The sequence below is a fragment of the Trachymyrmex cornetzi genome, unplaced genomic scaffold (genome assembly GCF_001594075.2).
Source record: "Trachymyrmex cornetzi isolate Tcor2-1 unplaced genomic scaffold, Tcor1.1 scaffold270, whole genome shotgun sequence".
Lineage (NCBI taxonomy): Eukaryota > Metazoa > Arthropoda > Insecta > Hymenoptera > Formicidae > Trachymyrmex > Trachymyrmex cornetzi.
In genome coordinates this window covers 1,220,069-1,239,019 of record NW_017297377.1, presented here as the reverse complement: position 1 = coordinate 1,239,019, position 18,951 = coordinate 1,220,069, and the positions used below count along the sequence as shown (strand labels likewise).

The 18,951-nt window shown below is 38.7% G+C and overlaps 2 protein-coding genes across 2 annotated transcripts in view; both read right to left on the bottom strand.

Moving 5' to 3' along the window:
- The window catches only part of LOC108761924 (Sox box protein 15), a 51,264-nt gene extending 50,537 nt beyond the window's left edge, over positions 1-727 (bottom strand). Inside the window, exon 1 of the mRNA XM_018508703.1 lies at positions 680-727. The gene's annotated coding sequence lies outside the window, so the exon portion shown is untranslated. The remainder of the gene's footprint in view (positions 1-679) is intronic.
- A 14,971-nt stretch (positions 728-15,698) lies between these two features.
- Gclm (Glutamate-cysteine ligase modifier subunit) lies at positions 15,699-18,415 on the bottom strand. The gene is made up of 6 exons (XM_018508701.1): positions 17,967-18,415; positions 17,739-17,801; positions 17,541-17,658; positions 16,752-16,951; positions 16,564-16,678; positions 15,699-16,047 (listed from the first exon to the last, which is right to left on the bottom strand). Exons 1-6 carry the CDS (start codon positions 18,054-18,056, stop codon positions 15,896-15,898), a joined length of 738 nt encoding a protein of 245 aa, XP_018364203.1. The 5' UTR covers positions 18,057-18,415; the 3' UTR covers positions 15,699-15,895.
- Positions 18,416-18,951: the final 536 nt, after the last annotated feature.

The window sequence follows — 18,951 nt, the reverse complement described above, 5'->3', positions numbered from 1 at the left end:
CTTTTTTTTTCAACTATTAGTTATTATTAGTATCTTATTTAATAACTTATTATGATTTTTCATTCTCAATGTGCTCGTCTTTTTGGTCTTTCCACTTCTCTATTTCTATTTAGAATATTACGAGCTGAATTGCACACGAAACAAATTTCGCTGAAATATCCAAAAATTTGGTTAGATAAAAATTTGGCAAATCTGAAGATAATTTTGATAGACTATCAAAATAATTATGTTGGAATCTCAAGAATTTTTAGCAATGCTGTAAAAAAGTTTTGACATTCCGGCAACTAATTTGAGCGTCTACATAATTACTTTTATGATCCAAGCTAGCAAAATTATCGTTGGATCTATACCTGGCGAAATTTTTTAATACTTCAGCGAAAACATCCTTTCAATCTTTTTTCTTCTCTGTACTCTGCACGACGAAACTTTTTAAAATCTCTTGATATCGCAAGAATCTTTTGACATATTGTTTGACGTACAACAGAGATCGGAGTTTCACGTATCTACATACTTCTTTTATGGAATTCGAGGCGACTAAGGAAAACTAGGGGATCTCGCGATTCTTGGCGAGCATCGCATTTTCCCGATGCAACACGTAGGTATTCTCTCTTCCGGTCGCGAGGACTTTAAAGGCCGATTTTCCGAGTGTGAGCCGTGGAGAATGCGAGCGGCAACTTACTCAGTTGGCAGCGCAAAACGGGAACGTTGTGAAAGCCCCGATGCGGCATGGCTCTTCATCCTCCTCGTCTTCGTCCTCTCGACGTCTCGACGCCGCTCGACGTCCCCTCGTGTACCTTGCACGACGGCGCGGCGCGGCGCGGCCCACCTCGCTAGGAAATAAGAAATTTTCTTGAGAGATGCGAGAGCCTCTCCGTGCGAGGGAGGAGGCCTAGCCAAGCGAACATAGTTAATTTAGATTGTATCGCGTGAGAAGCAGGAAATGACGAAATATCCTGAGTGCTGACTTATGCACGCCGCCTCATGTGTGCCTCGGCCGCGCCGCGCTGCTCCTCGACCTCAGCCGCGGCTCCGACACGCAAGGATGATACCTTTTTTCTCCTTTTTTTCTCTCTATGTATATCCTATATTCCAATCTGACGCCACTGCACTGCGCGACGAGAATTTTTGCGAGACGCGCGATGTCATTCAACATTTTACCCGTTAAACGCGAATTGATTGAATCGTGTCACGCTATGATAGACATCGAAAATTCAATGAAACGCGCCAGAGGTTTAATCCGTTAAATTTATTACGGAACATTCCGTCAGTCCTCGACATCGTGAGAAATTGAAGAAGACGTTAACTTTTAAACATCCCGACAATTGTGAGCAAGATTACGTTATGTAAGGTGTAATTCTAGTTGAAAAATTAGCTGTAAAGTGAGTTTTACTTTTTTTTTTATTTACTATCTAAATTATTTGGAGTGGAATCTCACTCTGGAGAGTGAAAATTGAGCTGAAAAAGAGTAGTTCAATTTTTCAATCTTTAAGTGTAAGACTTGACTCTTCGGAGTAACGATTTACTCTAAAAGTTTTAGGGAGTACGCACGATCTCGAGCTTCGACGAATGAAATTCGATTAATTATAATTGTCATTTCATTGTCTCAAATGTCGATGCGTATATAGAATTGGGCATGGCTGCCAGACGGTCTTCCAGGTCGTACTCCGTGGAAATCTCGTCGGCGCACTAAAGGAAGTGACGCGGGAATAATTTGTCACACGTGATTGGAGACGGCGTATAATGAAGGCTCGAGTTCCGAGTACAATCGGTGCCATTGGTTTTAAACGACCATATATATGAGGATACACGCACAGTACATTCTTATACAAATAAGTCGTTACGACAAAGCGTAAACTTAATGTAACTAAATACAAAACTTCTCGCATAAACAAATATGTATTATACAAACGAAAGAGCATGCACTTTCCAATTAATTAATTTCTTGTAGAAACGCTTATCGAAAAATCAAATCAAATCTCTCTTATTCTCATTTTTAAATCCCTATTCTTATTTTATAATAATAATAGTGAAGAGAGAGAGAGAGAGAGAGAGAGAGAGAAGCAGTGAAAATAAATTTAAAATAATGTTCGTAATATGTATACATAGAGACGCCAACGTGCTACGGTGATATATTTGTTGTCAGCAAGGTGTAACGAACATCGATGAGCAAGGTCGTTCCATATTTCGCTGTGACAAGGTGAATGAGAAGACGTTCATCTATAAGATGTTATAAATAGAGACGCGGGTACTGTATTTAATTCCGCGCACGAAACCGGGTTCTTTCCGTCACACTCCCATGGAGCTTGGTCACCTGAAGAGTTACTATGCCCAATTAACCCTTTGAGAACCGTACGCTTGCCGGGCATTGCCACTTCCGACGTTGCAACAGTTTTTTGCCGAACAATTTTAGCGGATCCATTGTTTAAGCCACACGGTTAGGTTAGGAAAAAAGAAATATCATAGTCGCATATCTAATATATTTGTATGCATTTTCTTAGTTCTACCGCAAATAATTAATTTACGTTAAAAGATTTTTATATGATATACTCGAGTGTCGTAACTTGAACCACTCGATCCGACATCAATCGAGAGTCACGAGTTATATCAACGCACCTTAATCGATGACGACCATTACAGTTGCGTGCAAGTACGAGCCCGTTTCCACGTGAGCTCTCAACTGAAGAGAGAAATAGAGAAAGAGAGAGAGAGAGAGGTCGAGAACGACTCTTTAATCTCTCACCTGTGACCCAGACGATTCGCGATACGCGTTCACGAGTGACGAACAGCTCGATTGAAGCGACCCAGATAGTAAACTGACGTTATTTGTCATCATTTTGATAACAAATAACATCAACTTGCTACCTGAGATAAAGGGAGGAATGATCCTTCGAGGCGTCATAAATATTCCAATCGTTGAATTTCCCGAATAATCCAAAATTAAATTTCAAATTGCACATTTGATACAAATTCAATTAGAATGACTCCAAAGTGAATCGAAACGTACGATGTTTTTTTTCTGGATTAAAAAAAGTATAAGTTTTTACATTGTTTTTTGCATACCATTAATTACACTGTATTCTCATTAATCCTTGTTTTTCCTTATATATCCAAAGTATATTGAGGAATAATAAAATAATAAGTATTAAGTAACACACAAGATTTCTCCCTCGCGAAAAATGTCGCGACTTCGAGTCACGGAAGTAAACGGAAAAGTAACGTTCGCGTTTTTTATCTCTACCCTGAGAAACACGGGCGTTTCCTGATGACGACGTTGGAAGGAACAGAAAATTCATCGGCCGGGAAGAAAAACGACGGTTACGAGCACGCTACCGTACGCATCGATAATATTCCAAGGGGGTCTCATTAGCGATCCAGGAACGTCTATCCTCCGCCACGAGGAGTAATTATCTGTTACAACGCAGCCGCGTGTGTATGTACGGCGTATAACAGCAGATCAGCGCAACGATTAAGCTCAAAAATAGTTCATGGGAACCCAGGTAAGCTAATCTCCATCGCATTAGTGTTGTTCCATACGTATAAAATGCTTTCCGAGGAGGAAGCAACATGCACGCACCTTTACCGCTCGCGGGGTCATCACTTTCGAAAGACTGCGAACGCCTCTCGTCTGCTCGCAAATATCCTCGAAGGTACCGCAAAAACCGTTCAACTTAGAAATTCATTCCTGTTCAATTCTGTTTTTGTATTGTCGAATTGTTCGATCGATACTTGGATATTCATAGTTGATTCTTGTTTTGAGATCGTCTTAATAGTATCTTGTAAGTTGCTAATTTCAAGACTGTACTTAAAAAACTGTCTTGTAAGAACCGATTATAAACATCGACTTTAAACCTCAAAATCTTAAAGTGCATTCTAAAATTAAAAAAAAATAAATAAATTTATACCAAATTTATACCAAATAAGACAAAGTGAAGACACAGCGCGGTTAACAGAGTGCAAATGTAGTAGTAAAAAATTTTTTCCTCTACTGAATCATGTACGATGCACTATTAAATCTGTAGTGTCAAATTTAACTTAATGTAAGTCGCTACTGCTTCTACTAAATATATCGTTATTTTTTTACTAAAACGATAATTAAATTTGACACTATATCGTGTCAATTTGATACTACATAGTGTCAAATTGACACTGTATAGGGTCAAATGTAACCATTGTTTTAGTATAAAATAACGATATGACTGAGTAGGAGCAGTGGCGACTCACATTAAGTTCAATTTAACACTACAGATTTAAGAGTGTGACATCAATTATTAGTTTAGCTTTGAATGTTTCGATGTCTTTGATCCTCCTAGCAATTAAAAACATCAAAATTTATTCTTATCGATTTTAAATCTGATCTCGAATAGACAAATCAATAAACGATGTCATTCGACAATCTCATTATATAGTTATTATCGCTCGCTATTTTTCCGATGTCTGGCTCGCTTATTTCGATCGTCTTGTAAAGTCTTCGTTTCTAGTCTATAAATTAATATAATGCTCGCTACTGTACGATAGCCGAGATCGCGTGCACGGAATCGTGCGCATCGTTCGGTGTCTCTCGAAATCTACGAGTGCTCCTGGTGAGACAGGTCGGGTCCAACTCGTCGCGGGAAAAATGACGGGTTCGCCATTGGTAATCTACCCTGGAGTGTGCACGCCAGTACACCTATATAGGGTGTTTGCACGCGACGTACTTGAAAGATGTATTTAATTTGCGGTTTCTGCGAATCTTAAGACTGACATCTTTTCCACGAAGACTCGATTGAACGCCACATGACATGATTATTGCGATTTCTTAATTTCTCAATGTTAAATATTTCGGAAAAAATAGTATTCGTTTATAAAATTAATCTGTTGACGCCTCTGCAAAATTTGATTCGCGAAAGAAAACGTTTGATTAGGTTTGACTGTCTATCGCTCGAAAATCACTGAATGAGTTTTTGTTGAGAAAGAATCGCACAAAAGATTCGCGAGTGAAACTCGTCGTGTACGTCGCGGAACACCCTGTATAATCTAGCTGCCGTACCTCTACGGTATCTACCTACCTACCACCCGCAACCGACAACAGGCCAAGCCGGGGCAGAGTCTTAGGCCAGGCCAGGCCGAGCAAGAGTCGTGTAAGAAGGGGTTAAGAAACTCTCGAACTGAAGTGCCTACACCGGAAGCAGGGGCCTTGCTTTCTGGGCTAATAACCGTACCCACATCGACACGCGGGATCTGCGTGCGCGCGTACACGCTTAGAGGAGAGAGAGAGAGAGAGAGAAAAAAAAAGGAGCGTAAGAGGGAGACGGAGGAGGGGTCGGAAACGAGGGGTGGGAGAGAGAGGTGCAATATAGCGGCGGCGGCGGGGCCTCTTTATGCGTGCGCGTACGTATACGCACGGCCGGCCCCGGTGCGGTGTGACGCACACACAGGTGTGTACGCGAGGCCCCTTATCAGCATGCAAAGCTAGATTTTATGTGCGATCGAATGCCGAGCCGACAGGATTCATACGCAAATCGCAATCGAGTTACATGCACGCGAGTCACTCGGAAAAACGCCGCGCCGCGCCATCGCGACTCGATACTGAAATTTATATATCTACTCCGATACGAGATCAATTATGATTATTTTACACTGTGCGATATCTATACGACCTATGTGATTTATATATGTACGATCTACATGATCTACCTCGATTATCCGAACAACGAATTCGATGAATTATCTAAATATTATAGTATAATTATTGTTTGCTTATCATATTTGAATATATTAATGCTCATGATATAAATGCACACACAATTTCCTGCGCTATAATTATAGCTACCAGCTTTACGGCGTGTCAGTTATTTCTTACGCTGCCATAATTATAAATATGATTTCTCCACTTTACAGCGCAGGTAATTTTATGAAATGACGGATCTCACTCCTGAAGTAGATCTTCTCACCGTTCGCGGTGAGATTGATTATCGCTCTCTAACAGTACAACGGATAGGTCTCGTAAACAGATAAATCTACAATTAAATGCGAAATTAACCTGAATATGAAGCATGCGCGATTAGGTATCTCGCGGACGAAGTAACGTTACAGGAAAAATAGCAAAGTCCTCGTAGATAAGCAACATCCGCTTCTAAAATTCCGAGAAAAACTCGGAGCAATGTTTCTTCTCAGAAATAATAGTTAATCATGTTCAAGATTACGGCAATCGGTTTAATCAGGAAATCAATATACTGATTAAACGTTATCGATAATATACACCCCGATTCTTTATCACCAAAATTCTCCCTCGACAGTACGGTATTTAACAGCATTTCTACAAGCCGCCGAGATACAGTCACCGAGATAAGAGGAGATTAATCGAAAACGGTAGCGCGTTCCTTGGTCCAGCGAAACGACAAACAAACGCGCCGACGTAATGCCGCTCTTGTTGCAGGACAAACGGGGAACAACGAAACCCTTATCGCGCGTAAAACGGTACGCTATCCTGTTTCTACTTCCTTCGCTCTCACGCGTACAAATCCCAGCATGCATATACAGGATTAGAGATTTCGGCTAGAGATCTTCAAATAAGAGATTCGACAACTTCTGATTGACTCGCTATATTTTTCAGAATCTGCTTAAGATAGACTAATAAATGCATAAGATAGAAGGAGATATTTCACTTTATGTGTTATGCAGATCCTACAAAATATAATGGACCAAATGTATGATGTCCAATCTCTTACTTGAGGACCTCTAGTTTCAGTCGATAGATCCTCATTCTTTTTTAATCTCTTCCTGTTTTCCGGGTTCTTGGTCTCTCTTTCTACTTGGTCCCGTCTATCATCCCCTTTCTTCGCGCCCTTCCCTCCCGTTTGACACATTCGCGCGGAAAAAAAATGCAGCCAGGCTCTCCAGAGTACCGCCGTATATATATAGGAAGGGAACGGATGTCTGGTGTGTAAGGAACCGCTAAAATGGTGTTCGCTCTTATCCGAAGATCTAGAGCGGCGATGCGAAGAGAGGCACGCGGAGGGCTATACGTAAGGTAAAAGGGGGCTCATGACTGGCTGGTTGGTCGGTTGGTTGGTTGGTTGGTTGGTTGGTTGGTTGGTTGTTTGCTTGCTTGCTTGGTTGCTGCTGTGGTCGTCTGGTTGGGCTGGTTAGTGCCGTTACTAGAAAGAGGCCACCTAAGTTCGCAACAAGTGCTGAGTTATGTCTCGAACTTTCTTTATAATGAGACACCGGTCGACGAAATGACAAACGTAATTAAAGCGAGCAGCCACCGGAGGTCAGAGATTCCTGAGATTTTCACAATGAGAAACGCGCGCCCATACTGTCCTCTCCTTTCTTTCTCTTTCTTTCTCATTCTCTCGTCATCGCCTGCTCGTTTACTATACCGCAACGTTTTCATTTACGCTGCTGAGATGTCATTATATATTTCAAAATGTTTTGTGATCGTCATAGAAAGTTAGTATTACTGATTAACTTCGCGCACGAGTTCTAAGTTAATATCGTGGATTCCATTAAACGTATACGTATTTCATGTATTACCTCATTCGACATAAATATATTTTGACACTTGTCTATAGAATTATCCCAGACATCACAAAATATTTATGATAAATATTTAATATTCATTTTTTGAAATGTTACATAGATATTTCATACATATTTTATATAAAGCTTTATTCGAAATATTATTACAATATAGACTAAATGTTTTATGTAATATTTATGATAAATATAAATAAATATTTCTAATAAGTATTTTTTAATTGGATTATAATGTCTCATTATTTTCTTAGCATTTACTATAACGTTTACAATAAATATTTTATAATATTTATAATAAATGTTTATAATCTGTGCAATTTAAGATCACAAAAAAATATTTACAAAATATTTAAAATAAATCTTATAAATATTTATAAATATTTTGTAAATATTTTATAAATATTATGTGCTGTTTGAGAGCTTCTACTTGAAAAAAATTGATTAAAAAATATTGATCGAGGCGAAATATGTATACGAAAAATATAAATAGATAGAATATAAAATACAGGGAGGGAGGGGGGAGGGCATAAGTACGAAAGATTCGGAACTGACTTGAACTTACATGTGGGACTCTTTCCGAACAATCGCGAATGCAACCTTGCCCCGTTTTACGCCGCCCCGTGACACAACAATGGAAACGCAATGGTACAACACATTTCACTTTTTCGCAACGTGTATACCAGGGGGGCCTAAAAGTATTGCGCGATTTCCTTACCGCGAGAGAATTCACCTCGTACACACAATGTAGATTGGAATTGGCCGTGTACCGTAAAAGCCTAATTAACATCTTTCGAAACCAAGACGAACGCGTCTCACCGTGATTTGACTTCTATTCATGAGCGACAGGTGGCTTAAAACGCGTAAACATCGAAATTACAAACAATCGAGGCTTTTTTCTCTGTATTTTCCTCATCGCCCTGGGCCTGATTCATGCTAGTTTCTATCAATGTAGTTTAATTTTAATCTTAAGTTGAACCAAGATTAAAGTTAATCTTGGTAGAAACAGCATCAGTTAGTCTTTATTGCAAAGAAACAACAACATAGGCCCGTTTCTATCAATGTGATTTAATTTCAATCTCGGTTCAACAAACTCTTCATCTTTTTTTGGTTCTAAGAATTAAAAAAAGATGAAGAGTAAGTTGAACCAAGATTAAAGTTAATCTATACATTGGTAGAAACGGGCAATAGTCAAAGACAACGTTAACCCGAGTTTCCCGATATACTCGAGATTATCGCAGCTCAAGCGCGTATTCTTATTCTTACTTTTCTTTTTATCGTCCAACGATCGTGGCGCGCATTCCGCAATGTATCGACCGACGGGACTGGCAGATAAGATAGGTACTCGAATATCGGAAGTCATGTCTCGCTATCGCTCGTGCGAGGAGAAACGCGCGAAATGCCGAAGTTCTTATTTATCGTCCGTGCGTGCGGATCGTCGCGTCGTTCGCGAATACTTCCCCGCAATTCCTCGGGTGTGGATCTTCGGGCCGCACTCGTCGCAAGGGAGACAGAGAGGAAAGAAACTGTGATTTCACATTCCAGTCGCGATCCCGCTCGCAGAATCCGAACGAGACGACACTCCTCCACGTGCAACCACAGCCGGCACCGGGCACCCACGCCTGCCGCGGGTTATTCATTCGCCGCGGGGGCCCGCATATAAAACTGCTCCCGAGTTCGGCGGGGTTAGGGATCACGTTAGCCGTGCGATAAGGATCTCGTGTGAATGATTGCCGATGATATTTCACTTAGGGATCGTCAGGGACCGACCGACCAACCGACCCGCCATCGCGAGCACGCATCGTCTCGGGAATATACTGGCAATTCCTGTGGAAAACTTTCGGCGGAATGTTCGGCGCCATTTCTCGCCATCTCTCGCGAATTGAAATTGAATCTGATACCTCTCATGATATAGCCGAGAGAACATTATCCTGCAGATTGTTTCATACATCCAAGGCTCAAGAATTATCCGAGGCTGTTCGATACTGGCAAATCTAAAAAATAAAATAAAAGAATAAATAAAAGTACGTTACAATTGTGCAGGCTATTAAGAGAATTAAGACTTAAGACTTCTAGGAGATTATAGTTCAGTAATTCAATTTCTCGTATTTTTTAAATAAAGTGTTACATACAAATATTTCGACCCTTTATATTAATTTTGTGTATAAATTATCTGTTATTTATAAAGGTAATTATTTAATTTAAAAACTGGAAAAATTAACATGTATCGATTTACATATATCGATTTTTTCTTTATAGAAATCTAATACTAAAAGACGGTAATTAATAACTTATTTGGAATACTAAAAGTACACTGAACAATAATGCTTTAAATTTAATATCTATAATAAATATAAGTAATTAATTGCTGTCTTTTAGTATTAAATTGGCCATCAATATTAAATTTCTACAAGTATTCTGTGGTATAATTTTAAATTAATAAATTTGAATAATTACAACATTAACGGTCAATAATTTTATCGTATCAATGTCTTGTCTCTCGATCTTTTTTTATTTTAGATCAGATACTTTTGACGATATGTTTGAAATTGAACATACAATCGGTGCAATGGGAATTACGCAAATTGTTCATCGAAATCGCGTACGCATCGCCATCCCGAGCTCAATTTCAAGACTACTCCAAGCGCCTACGCACGTTTCAGTGGCGCCACCTGTCGCAAATTAATCAAATTAAAATCATGATTACGAACGTATTCGGAGCGCCATTACGAATTCAGCGCGCGATCGCACGCTTTGATAATGCAAAGATAATTTTATACTACAAAACAAAATTCGAGCTCCTTCAATTTACTGCGTTAATCTACGATTCCTGCGTAGCCGCGATCACTCGATAGTTCTCAACCGATCGCCGCCACTTAATGAACTAAACGCGACGCAATCCGATAAACAATACGTGCAAGGCTATTAAAACTCACCGTCGTTGCTGACAGCTGTCGTGCGTTTTCCCCGCCGTTGACGTTATGTCGTAGACGGCATTTACTTTTACAAACGATGACGAGAATACTGCGCAACGGGACGTTAGTTTGGAACATCCTGGCGATTTCATTTTCGGAACGAGTGTAAAGCGCGGGCCGCGAATGCGATCGTTCGACTGACTGACTGACGGACGGACGGATGAACGAATGAACGTGCGCGTTACTAAAAGGCGCAGCGATATCTCGATTGTCGCGTTGTCGCGCGGCTACATTCAAGACGTACACGGAAAAAAATGTTTTGTTGAATTAACTGGAATTCTGGTGGAAAATGAACAATCCAGAATTCTGATTAAATCTAAGTACTAGATTTCTATTAAATGTTGATTATTTCATCTAGAATTTTAAGATTTAACCAGAAATTTTGTAGATTTAACTAGAATTCTGGATTGTTCATTTTCCACCAGAATTCTAGTTAATTCAATTAAAAAACTTTTTTCTGTGTACTCTCTCTTTGAAAGAAACTCGTTTTTCACGAAAATATACTTATAATCATGGTAGATATAAATTTACCTACTTATAACTATGCTTATAACTATGTTCTTTTATTATCGATATTCATAGCAATAACTCACGATTAACTTTTGACCGAGATTCAATTTATTCCTCATCTCTCTCTCTCTCTCTCTCTCTCTCTCTCTCTCTCTCTCTCTCTTTCCAATCCAAGAATATTATATAAAAATAGATAATAATAATATAATATTATTAATAATATTCAAGAATATTAAAAATATTAGCAATATTAAAAATTCTTTTAAAAAATGCCTTTCGAGAATAATATTCCCAAATGTAAAAAAAATGACAATTAAACGACCCAATGTAATCGCGTCGATTCTTAATTCCGTTGACATATAATCGTCGTAAGAAAATGTGCTATCGGAGCGACTTCATGCTGCTGGACTTCCTTATACTCGCAATCGTTAATAAAATTCCTTGTCTATCTCTATATGCGCTTTTAGCATCGAGAAGAAGGCGAAGGTCCATTTCCCTCTCGGCTCGGCGCGACCAAGCGACACGCGTTTCTCGAGGCACGTTAAAATCGCGGCTTCTGTGTGCGTAATGCGGTGGATGCGCGCCTACGGTCGTCGGTTTGTCCGACTCTCTTGACTCGATTTCGCGACCGCAACTCTCCCTGGGAAGATATATCTCTCCCTGTGTGCTCCGGCGAACGCCTCTCTTTCTACCTCTCTTTCTCTCGCTCTCTTCACCGCGCCGTGCCGGTGCCCTTCTCGGATTCTCCGTCTTTCTCCGATGGGACCAGGGGGGATGGTCGGAGCGGACCCCGTCGCGGAGACAACATAAAGATTTAAGACTGAGAGATGCGCCAATAAACATGCTGCGCCCCTGCCGCAGTCAGCTCGCGCTTCTCCGCTGTGTGTTCCGTTTCTCTTTCGATTCCGCTCCATTCTGTTCTGTTCTGTTCTGTTCTGTTCTGTTCTGTTCCGCACGCCGTTCTGTTCGCAGCCATCGCATATATGCCTGCTGTATATGCGTATGCGCGTATACAGGGTGTCCTTAGCAGTTTCAACGTTTTTTTGTCTTTGAATTCGGCGGCACGAATTTTGGGAATTTTTTCTGACTAAAATCATCCTCAAATGTCCAATTAAATCAAAGAAAATTAATCGACCTGAGAATAAGCAGAAACGGAGACTTTATGCTACCTAACTATATTCTAATTTAGGAAAAAGTTTATTAGAGGCTGGAACATACAGTCTTGCATAATGCATAATATAAGAAAATGAACCAATCAGAGTCTTAATTTCCTTCCTTTCCATAAAATAAAAGATTCTGATGGAGATTGATTTTATTATGCTTCATACATTTTGCGTTATGCAAAGGTCTGTGCTCCAATCTTTACCCATATAATGCAGAAGCTTATAACAACATTGCTGCAACATTCAATAGCATTCAGCAGAAAAGTAGCTTTGTATAACTGTTGTAAAATTCTTTATGTGAGTCAGTCTTAGTTCCTCACTAAATGCAAATGTTAAATAAACCAATCATTGAAGAATCTTACAACAGTAAGAAAAGCTGTTTGCAAAGCTGTTTTTTTTTTCTGAATACAGCCAATGTTGCTGGAATGATCTATGGGAACTTAATCTGTAGTATCGACATAAATTCGTCCACTATTCAATTAGAATTCATTTAGTTATTCACGCATCTGTCGAGCCATTCCGTTCTCGACGAACACGCCTCTAAAATCCATCCTATGATTCGAAAGAGGTGGCTCTTCGGATAACGAGACGCGGGTACACCTGCCAGCCCCTGCACACGGCGGAAATAAAAGCTTTCCAATGCGAAAGGACGGTCGTATACCGCGAAAGTAGTAGATCGGGACGTTGGTCGAGCAAAGCGACAAGGGACTTGAGAGCCGGGGGCCCGGTGCTGCCGATTCTCCTCTGCCTCTTTCTCTCTCCTTCTTTCCTTCGCATTCGCTCCCCGACTTATTTATTCCTTTCTTCGTCGCTGGCTCCCTTTCTTCCTCGACTTCTTTATTTCTGTCCTTTTGCCCGTTTTCTGCTTCCGCAAACGACAGCCGCTTATTTATATCCCGTCTTTGCATCGCACGGGGCCGAGCGAGGGTGCTTTTGCGTTTACTCGCTACTGCCGAGTTGCTGTTGCTGTTGTCGTTGCTGTTGCTGCTGCTGCCGCCGATCCTCTCGTTCCATCCCTTTCTTTTTCATCCTCTCTTCGTCTTTTAACCTGCCATGCCATACGTAACTTATGTTACGTCACGTCGTCTCGTTAATCATATATCCTATGAACACCTCAATGGCTTCATTAATTACTACCTGTTTATTCCTTACGCCGCGAGGCCTTGTCTACGCTAATTTACTATAGCTTCACGAAGTTCTACTGATAATTTGTTTTCGATATTTTCTCAGCTCACTCATTGTTTTTTTCTGTCATTACTCGCATATCAACAGTAAAATATTCTTCTTCGAATTAGAAGGGTAAATCGTATAACAAAAATAAATGTGACTTTCTCCTGTCTCCATCTCTAGTTATTCTTTTGTTGATATTCTTTTAATTCCTACATATCTCATTTCCATTTTTCTCGCACTTTGTTCGCAATGCAGTCGTATTAACCCTTAGTACATACGATAATTTTCCGGTCCTTTACTGCATACGATGATGTCCCAGGTTAATTTTCATCACTTTAACAAATATACAAAAATTATTTTTACATATACCTTAACATCTTCAGAAGATATCTTTGTGAAAGAAGATAAGGTTGTGTATTTAAAAAAAAAAGTATATAAATATTATAACTACCGCATACAACGTAGAACTCTAAAAAACGTACTAAGGACATTTCCAGGATGTCTCACGAATAAAATGTGCTATATGGATAATTACTTAAGCTCCTAGTTTTTCAAAGAAAGAAATGTGCAGGACACGAATAATCCAATGATATGTACTAAGAATTAACTTCGGACTCAACATTGAATAAAAAGAATAGCCTAGAACCTAGAGTCCACATTCGATCTTGTACGCTTAGTAGGAAAAAAAAAATTTGTTTTAGTAGTAGCCTTCTTCCGTGCGATTCCAATTTTGAGATTTTGAGACGCAATTCTCTATGGATGAGTCTCGCTGTCTGGCTCGAAACACATCGTCACTCTTAAACATCTCTCCTCCGGGATCGGATGAGAGCGATATCAGGGAGATGGGAAACGCGGCACGGGGTTACGCACACACCGTTCGCGACAAAAGCGATCGGACCAAGAGGAGAGCCGAGCAAATAAACGTTGAAAAGAGGAACAAAACCGACATTATGTGGCATTAACATACAAAGTATGTCAGACCCGCGATCCGTAGGCATAACATAGTATCGCGGGGTTCGCATACCCGGCTTCTCAACGCAGTGGTTGTGAGAATGAAAGAAAGAAAGAGACAAAGGGAGAAAGAGAGAGAGCGAATATACACAGGTTCACGTGTGTGTGCGTATCCAAGAGAGAGAGAAAAAAAGACGGAAGGAAGGAAGGAGCTGCTGTTGAGTGCTGAACGAGGGACGAAGAGGGTAGAATGATGAACGCGGTGTATGGGTGAAGGGCTCGCGCGACAAGGACGAAAGAGGGAGCGGAAAAGGCAGTGGATCTCGCTAAATAGGCGCGCACGAGACGCACCCTTCGGTGCCTCCCTGCCCTCGTACTTGATACATTTTATACGCGACATCGCTGCAATTATCTTACTATTTCCCAAGTAGAACACAGAAGTTATAATAATATCATAAAGACATCATCGTGACCTTATTTGTCACATATAAGTTAATATGACGTCATGATGACGTTCTACAATATAATGATGACTTTATTATTGATTTTGTGTTCTACTTGGGTTATTCTTCTAGTTTATCTTTAAGGTATTCACTTTCTGTCATAAAATGTAGAAATAGTAGTTTGTCAAATATTTCGACGTTAACATATCAATTTTATTGCTGGCGTTGCTTTCGAAATTTGAAAGTTTTTTTTCGCGTTTTATTCGCAGAATTGAATCCAACACTGGCAGGAGAGAGAAAAGAGACAGAGAAAGAGAGCGTTATCCTTGCGGTCCTCCGTAAGTTCCCTTCGCTTCGTCGTCGTCTCAGCGATGTGTGTGCCACGCGGTGGCGGCTTAACGCAAAAGAGGGCTCCCAGGAGAACGGGGAATGGGACGAGAAGAGAGGAATAGCAGAACGGGCGGGTAAGGAAAAGATCCGAGAAGGCAGCAGCACAAGGCGGTAGTGGCAAAGGGGAAAAAAAGGAGCGCATATATCGGAGCCGACCGACGACGACGACGACAATATGCTGAGGACACGCATACACATACACGCATATATACACAAAAGGAAGGATCTCCTCTAGTGTCACCACCGTTCGCCGGACTCCCGATCGGCTACCGCTAGCGAAGGGCTGCAAGCCGCTCGAGGACGATAAAACTATCGCATGGTCTGCACGTAGAAAAAAATAAATATTGAATGAGGCAATGGTGCGACTTATAAAAAATTTTTTTGTAACTTGGGGATAAAATATTGTCAAATTTGGAAAATAATATCTTCAATGGTCACTTTGCCCTTCCAAGAAATTGTAACATTTATTTCTCAAATTGTTTACAATGATTAACTATTAAGAAAATTAAAAAATTTAAAAAAAAAGAGAATGCGCATCTATGTACGTCATGCTATAAAAATTTATACAAAAACTTGCAAGAGTTAACTAATAAAAATAAGACGCATAACGCAGTGCAATACTATAAAAGCTTATAATAATAATATATGTACAATAAAATGTTCAAAATGCTCATGATTACAAAAATTAAGTGTAAGTTATTCGTGTGTAAAACATGTTAATATAGAATATGAGACACATTACCTTGTGCAGAAATAACATTTAGTGGTGCTACTAACGTTAAGGTTTAACATTAGACTTATTAATGCGCAGTAAGTACCCTTTCGATGATAAAATTCCGCGGCATTTAAGATGGATTTGATATCTTATCAGCCAGTATAAATGGGCAGTAGAACCAAATATATTCTCTAATACTTCTTGAGGAAGAATTTCTATAAGAAATACCGAAAAATATAAAATGAACCTTATGCTTAATAATCGATTGTTTTAATCCTTTGCAATATAAATTTTTCACCTTTTGAGCAATCTGGATCTCTGAACTTTAGTACAAATTTTTATATTGTTCCGGATATATTAGAATCTAAAAAAAATTCTAATACTCTTGTGGAAGCTTTAATGAATTTTCATAGAAACTGGGTGGTATTTTACTTTATACAGATTTAAATTTATCTAACAGAATTAACAATAAAAAATCAATAGTGCTTCAAAATCCAATATTGCCAGCGAAGGGTTAATCATGGTGTCCAGCAAAATCTAGCTAGTCAATTGAAGGATAATTCCAGGACATTCCAGGCAAGCCCTGGAATTTCAGGGATTTCCAGGAATTTTCCAGAATACGGGAAATAAAATTCAAGTATAATTCCCGGATCCAAGAATATTCAAGGACCACTGGACACCATGTTTATATCACTAATTTATTTTAAATGTTTTAAGTAAAAAATACTTACGACAGGGATCACTATGAGTCAGCAACTGAATATCATTTTCTTTAGTAAATTCCTGCAAGGCTGGCGGTACCACACAACACGTAGCTAAATTAATCTGTACAATGTTTGGTTTTATCTGTAACATCACAAATATGGATGAGAATATATTAAAATGAATATAAATATCACTTTACGTAACTTATTCTTACATCTGCCCACTGAAATAGTTCAATGAAAGTGTTTGTATTAATATCGCTTAATCCAACACTGGATAACTTGTCAACTTTTACATATTCTTCTACCACAGACCATATTTTTTTTAACGATGACAACATATCTTCTGGACTCTCAGCACTTTTGTAAGCTATTACTAGTGATTCAATGGTATCTGTATGAAGTATTTCAAACGCTACAAAATATAAAACACATTAAGAATACGCAGGATTGTTCTTTTTAGCTGAACTTCTTGTACCATTCATCTCTTTCGTCTTTTACTTTTCAATGTAAAAAAGAAAAAAAAAAGATAAACCGTGCAAAGAAGTTCGGTAAAAAAAACAAGTCTCCCTTGGTGAAAATTTTTCTCATAATTTTTATACAAATTGGAACATTTACTAGAAATACTCAGAAATATTCGGAAAGTTTACATTTTCTCTTAGAATTTTTCATACAAGTGAAATCTGAAGTATTCTGAAATTTCTCATCCCATAATTTTTAAAAAGTATTTTTAAATTTTTTGGATTTTATAACATTTCATCAGAAATTATACTTACAAAAAATCTTAAAAATATTACGATATTTCATAATTAACATATATGAAAAATTCTGAGAAAAGATGTAGATTTTCTGAGAAATGTTACAATTTGTATAAAAAACGTGTTATAAAATTATAGAGAAATTCTGAAAAATTATATAGAAATTCTGAAAAATTATATGAAAAATTCCGAAAAAAATTTTCCACCAGGGTCATAAAAGAAATCTATTATAATAGCTACGGGTACCTTGATCCAATGCTTCCTTTAATGAATTAACATCAGGTGATGAGATAAATACTTTTACAGTGATCTTTAAGTCTTTTCTATCCACGTCCTGTAAACTTGTATCCTTCTTTCCATTGATCTAAAATTGTAATTGACAGAAAATTCATCAGCTGTTTAGAAAGACACTTTCAATCGCTACTGAAAATCACATATACATACAATTGTCTTGTCATTCCCTTTGCTTTGTTCATCGTTTAAAACGATCTTCAGTGTCTCGATCAACTAAAACGTATCAATGAGTGATGTTAGAGAAAAAATTTCGACAAGTGTCGCAACATAACCTCGGCCTCAAGAACAACAAATCGATCGATGTCGCGCGACATAGTTAAGACGTATTTTATGCAGAATTATGTAGAACGCAATGTTATGTAATAACTGTCAACCGACCTCATCCGTGGAATTTTGACTCGCCTTCTGTTTCGCCTCGCTCAGGGAGAGTATGTTCCCAGTGTTGACGAACAAATTATGTGAGAGCATATCGAACGACCCCGCCGCGGAATTCTCACAAGTCGGACGTATCGGCGGTTACACACGCTTATATACGCTCATATTGACGTTAAAGTGGTAAAGTGATGTCATCGATCGTGACTTATCAATTCATAGCAATTCGTAGAAAAAAGTGTAACGGCTCTCTGCACGAGTTAGGAACGAATAGGAATTCGAATATTTCGCTAACGACCGCTGCGAAATGTGGCAAAACGCAATAAGAAACTTGATTCTCCCAGATCTCTCCTCGATTATTTCTAGATTTTTCTTGAATGAATGTCAGTCGTCGAATTAAAGATAATCTCCGATTAAGAAAGAACGAGTCATGAATCTTGCGCGATCGTTGTGGAACAGCCAGCTCTATAGTTAATATCGATAAGATGGTCCTAATTAAGAGAATAAAAATAATTATTGTTGAATTGGAAGCTAAAAAAAAATCGGTCATTTCAAAAGAGGATTTAATGCAGGTTTCTACAAAATGTAATCTAATTTCGGTTCAACTATATATAACTTCATCTTTTTCTAATTCTAAAAATTTAGAAAAAGATGAGCAAATTGAGCTTAAATTAATTAAAGTTAATTTACATTACTAAAAATGGGCATTAAAGCACAATTAGATATCCAGGAAGTTTACTGTTTAAACAATTTAAAATATAAAAATAACTTTTTATGCCTACTAGCGATGCCGTGTCGCATAGACGCTGGAGATATTTAATTCGGATCTTTTTCTTTACTCTCGTTTGAATTTTAAAGTATTTATATCGCAAATTTTCTCACTTGGGAAATATTCGACTAAAATATATCAGAGGACGCTATTTAAAAAGTGTACGAATGTAAAGATCAAATAATGTTTTTCACTGGCAGAGCTGGTGCATTATACTCAGTG

What these genes read in the sequence shown, in the direction of transcription:
- Gclm (XM_018508701.1), bottom strand. Translation starts at nt 18,056, where the DNA reads ATGCTCTCACATAATTTGTTCGTCAACACTGGGAACATACTCTCCCTG. An exon ending in GTCAAAATTCCACGGATGAG is followed by an intron (nt 17,802 to 17,966) that starts GTCGGTTGACAG and finishes GATACGTTTTAG; the next exon opens with TTGATCGAGACACTGAAGAT. An exon ending in AACTATTTCAGTGGGCAGAT is followed by an intron (nt 16,679 to 16,751) that starts GTAAGAATAAGT and finishes GTGATGTTACAG; the next exon opens with ATAAAACCAAACATTGTACA.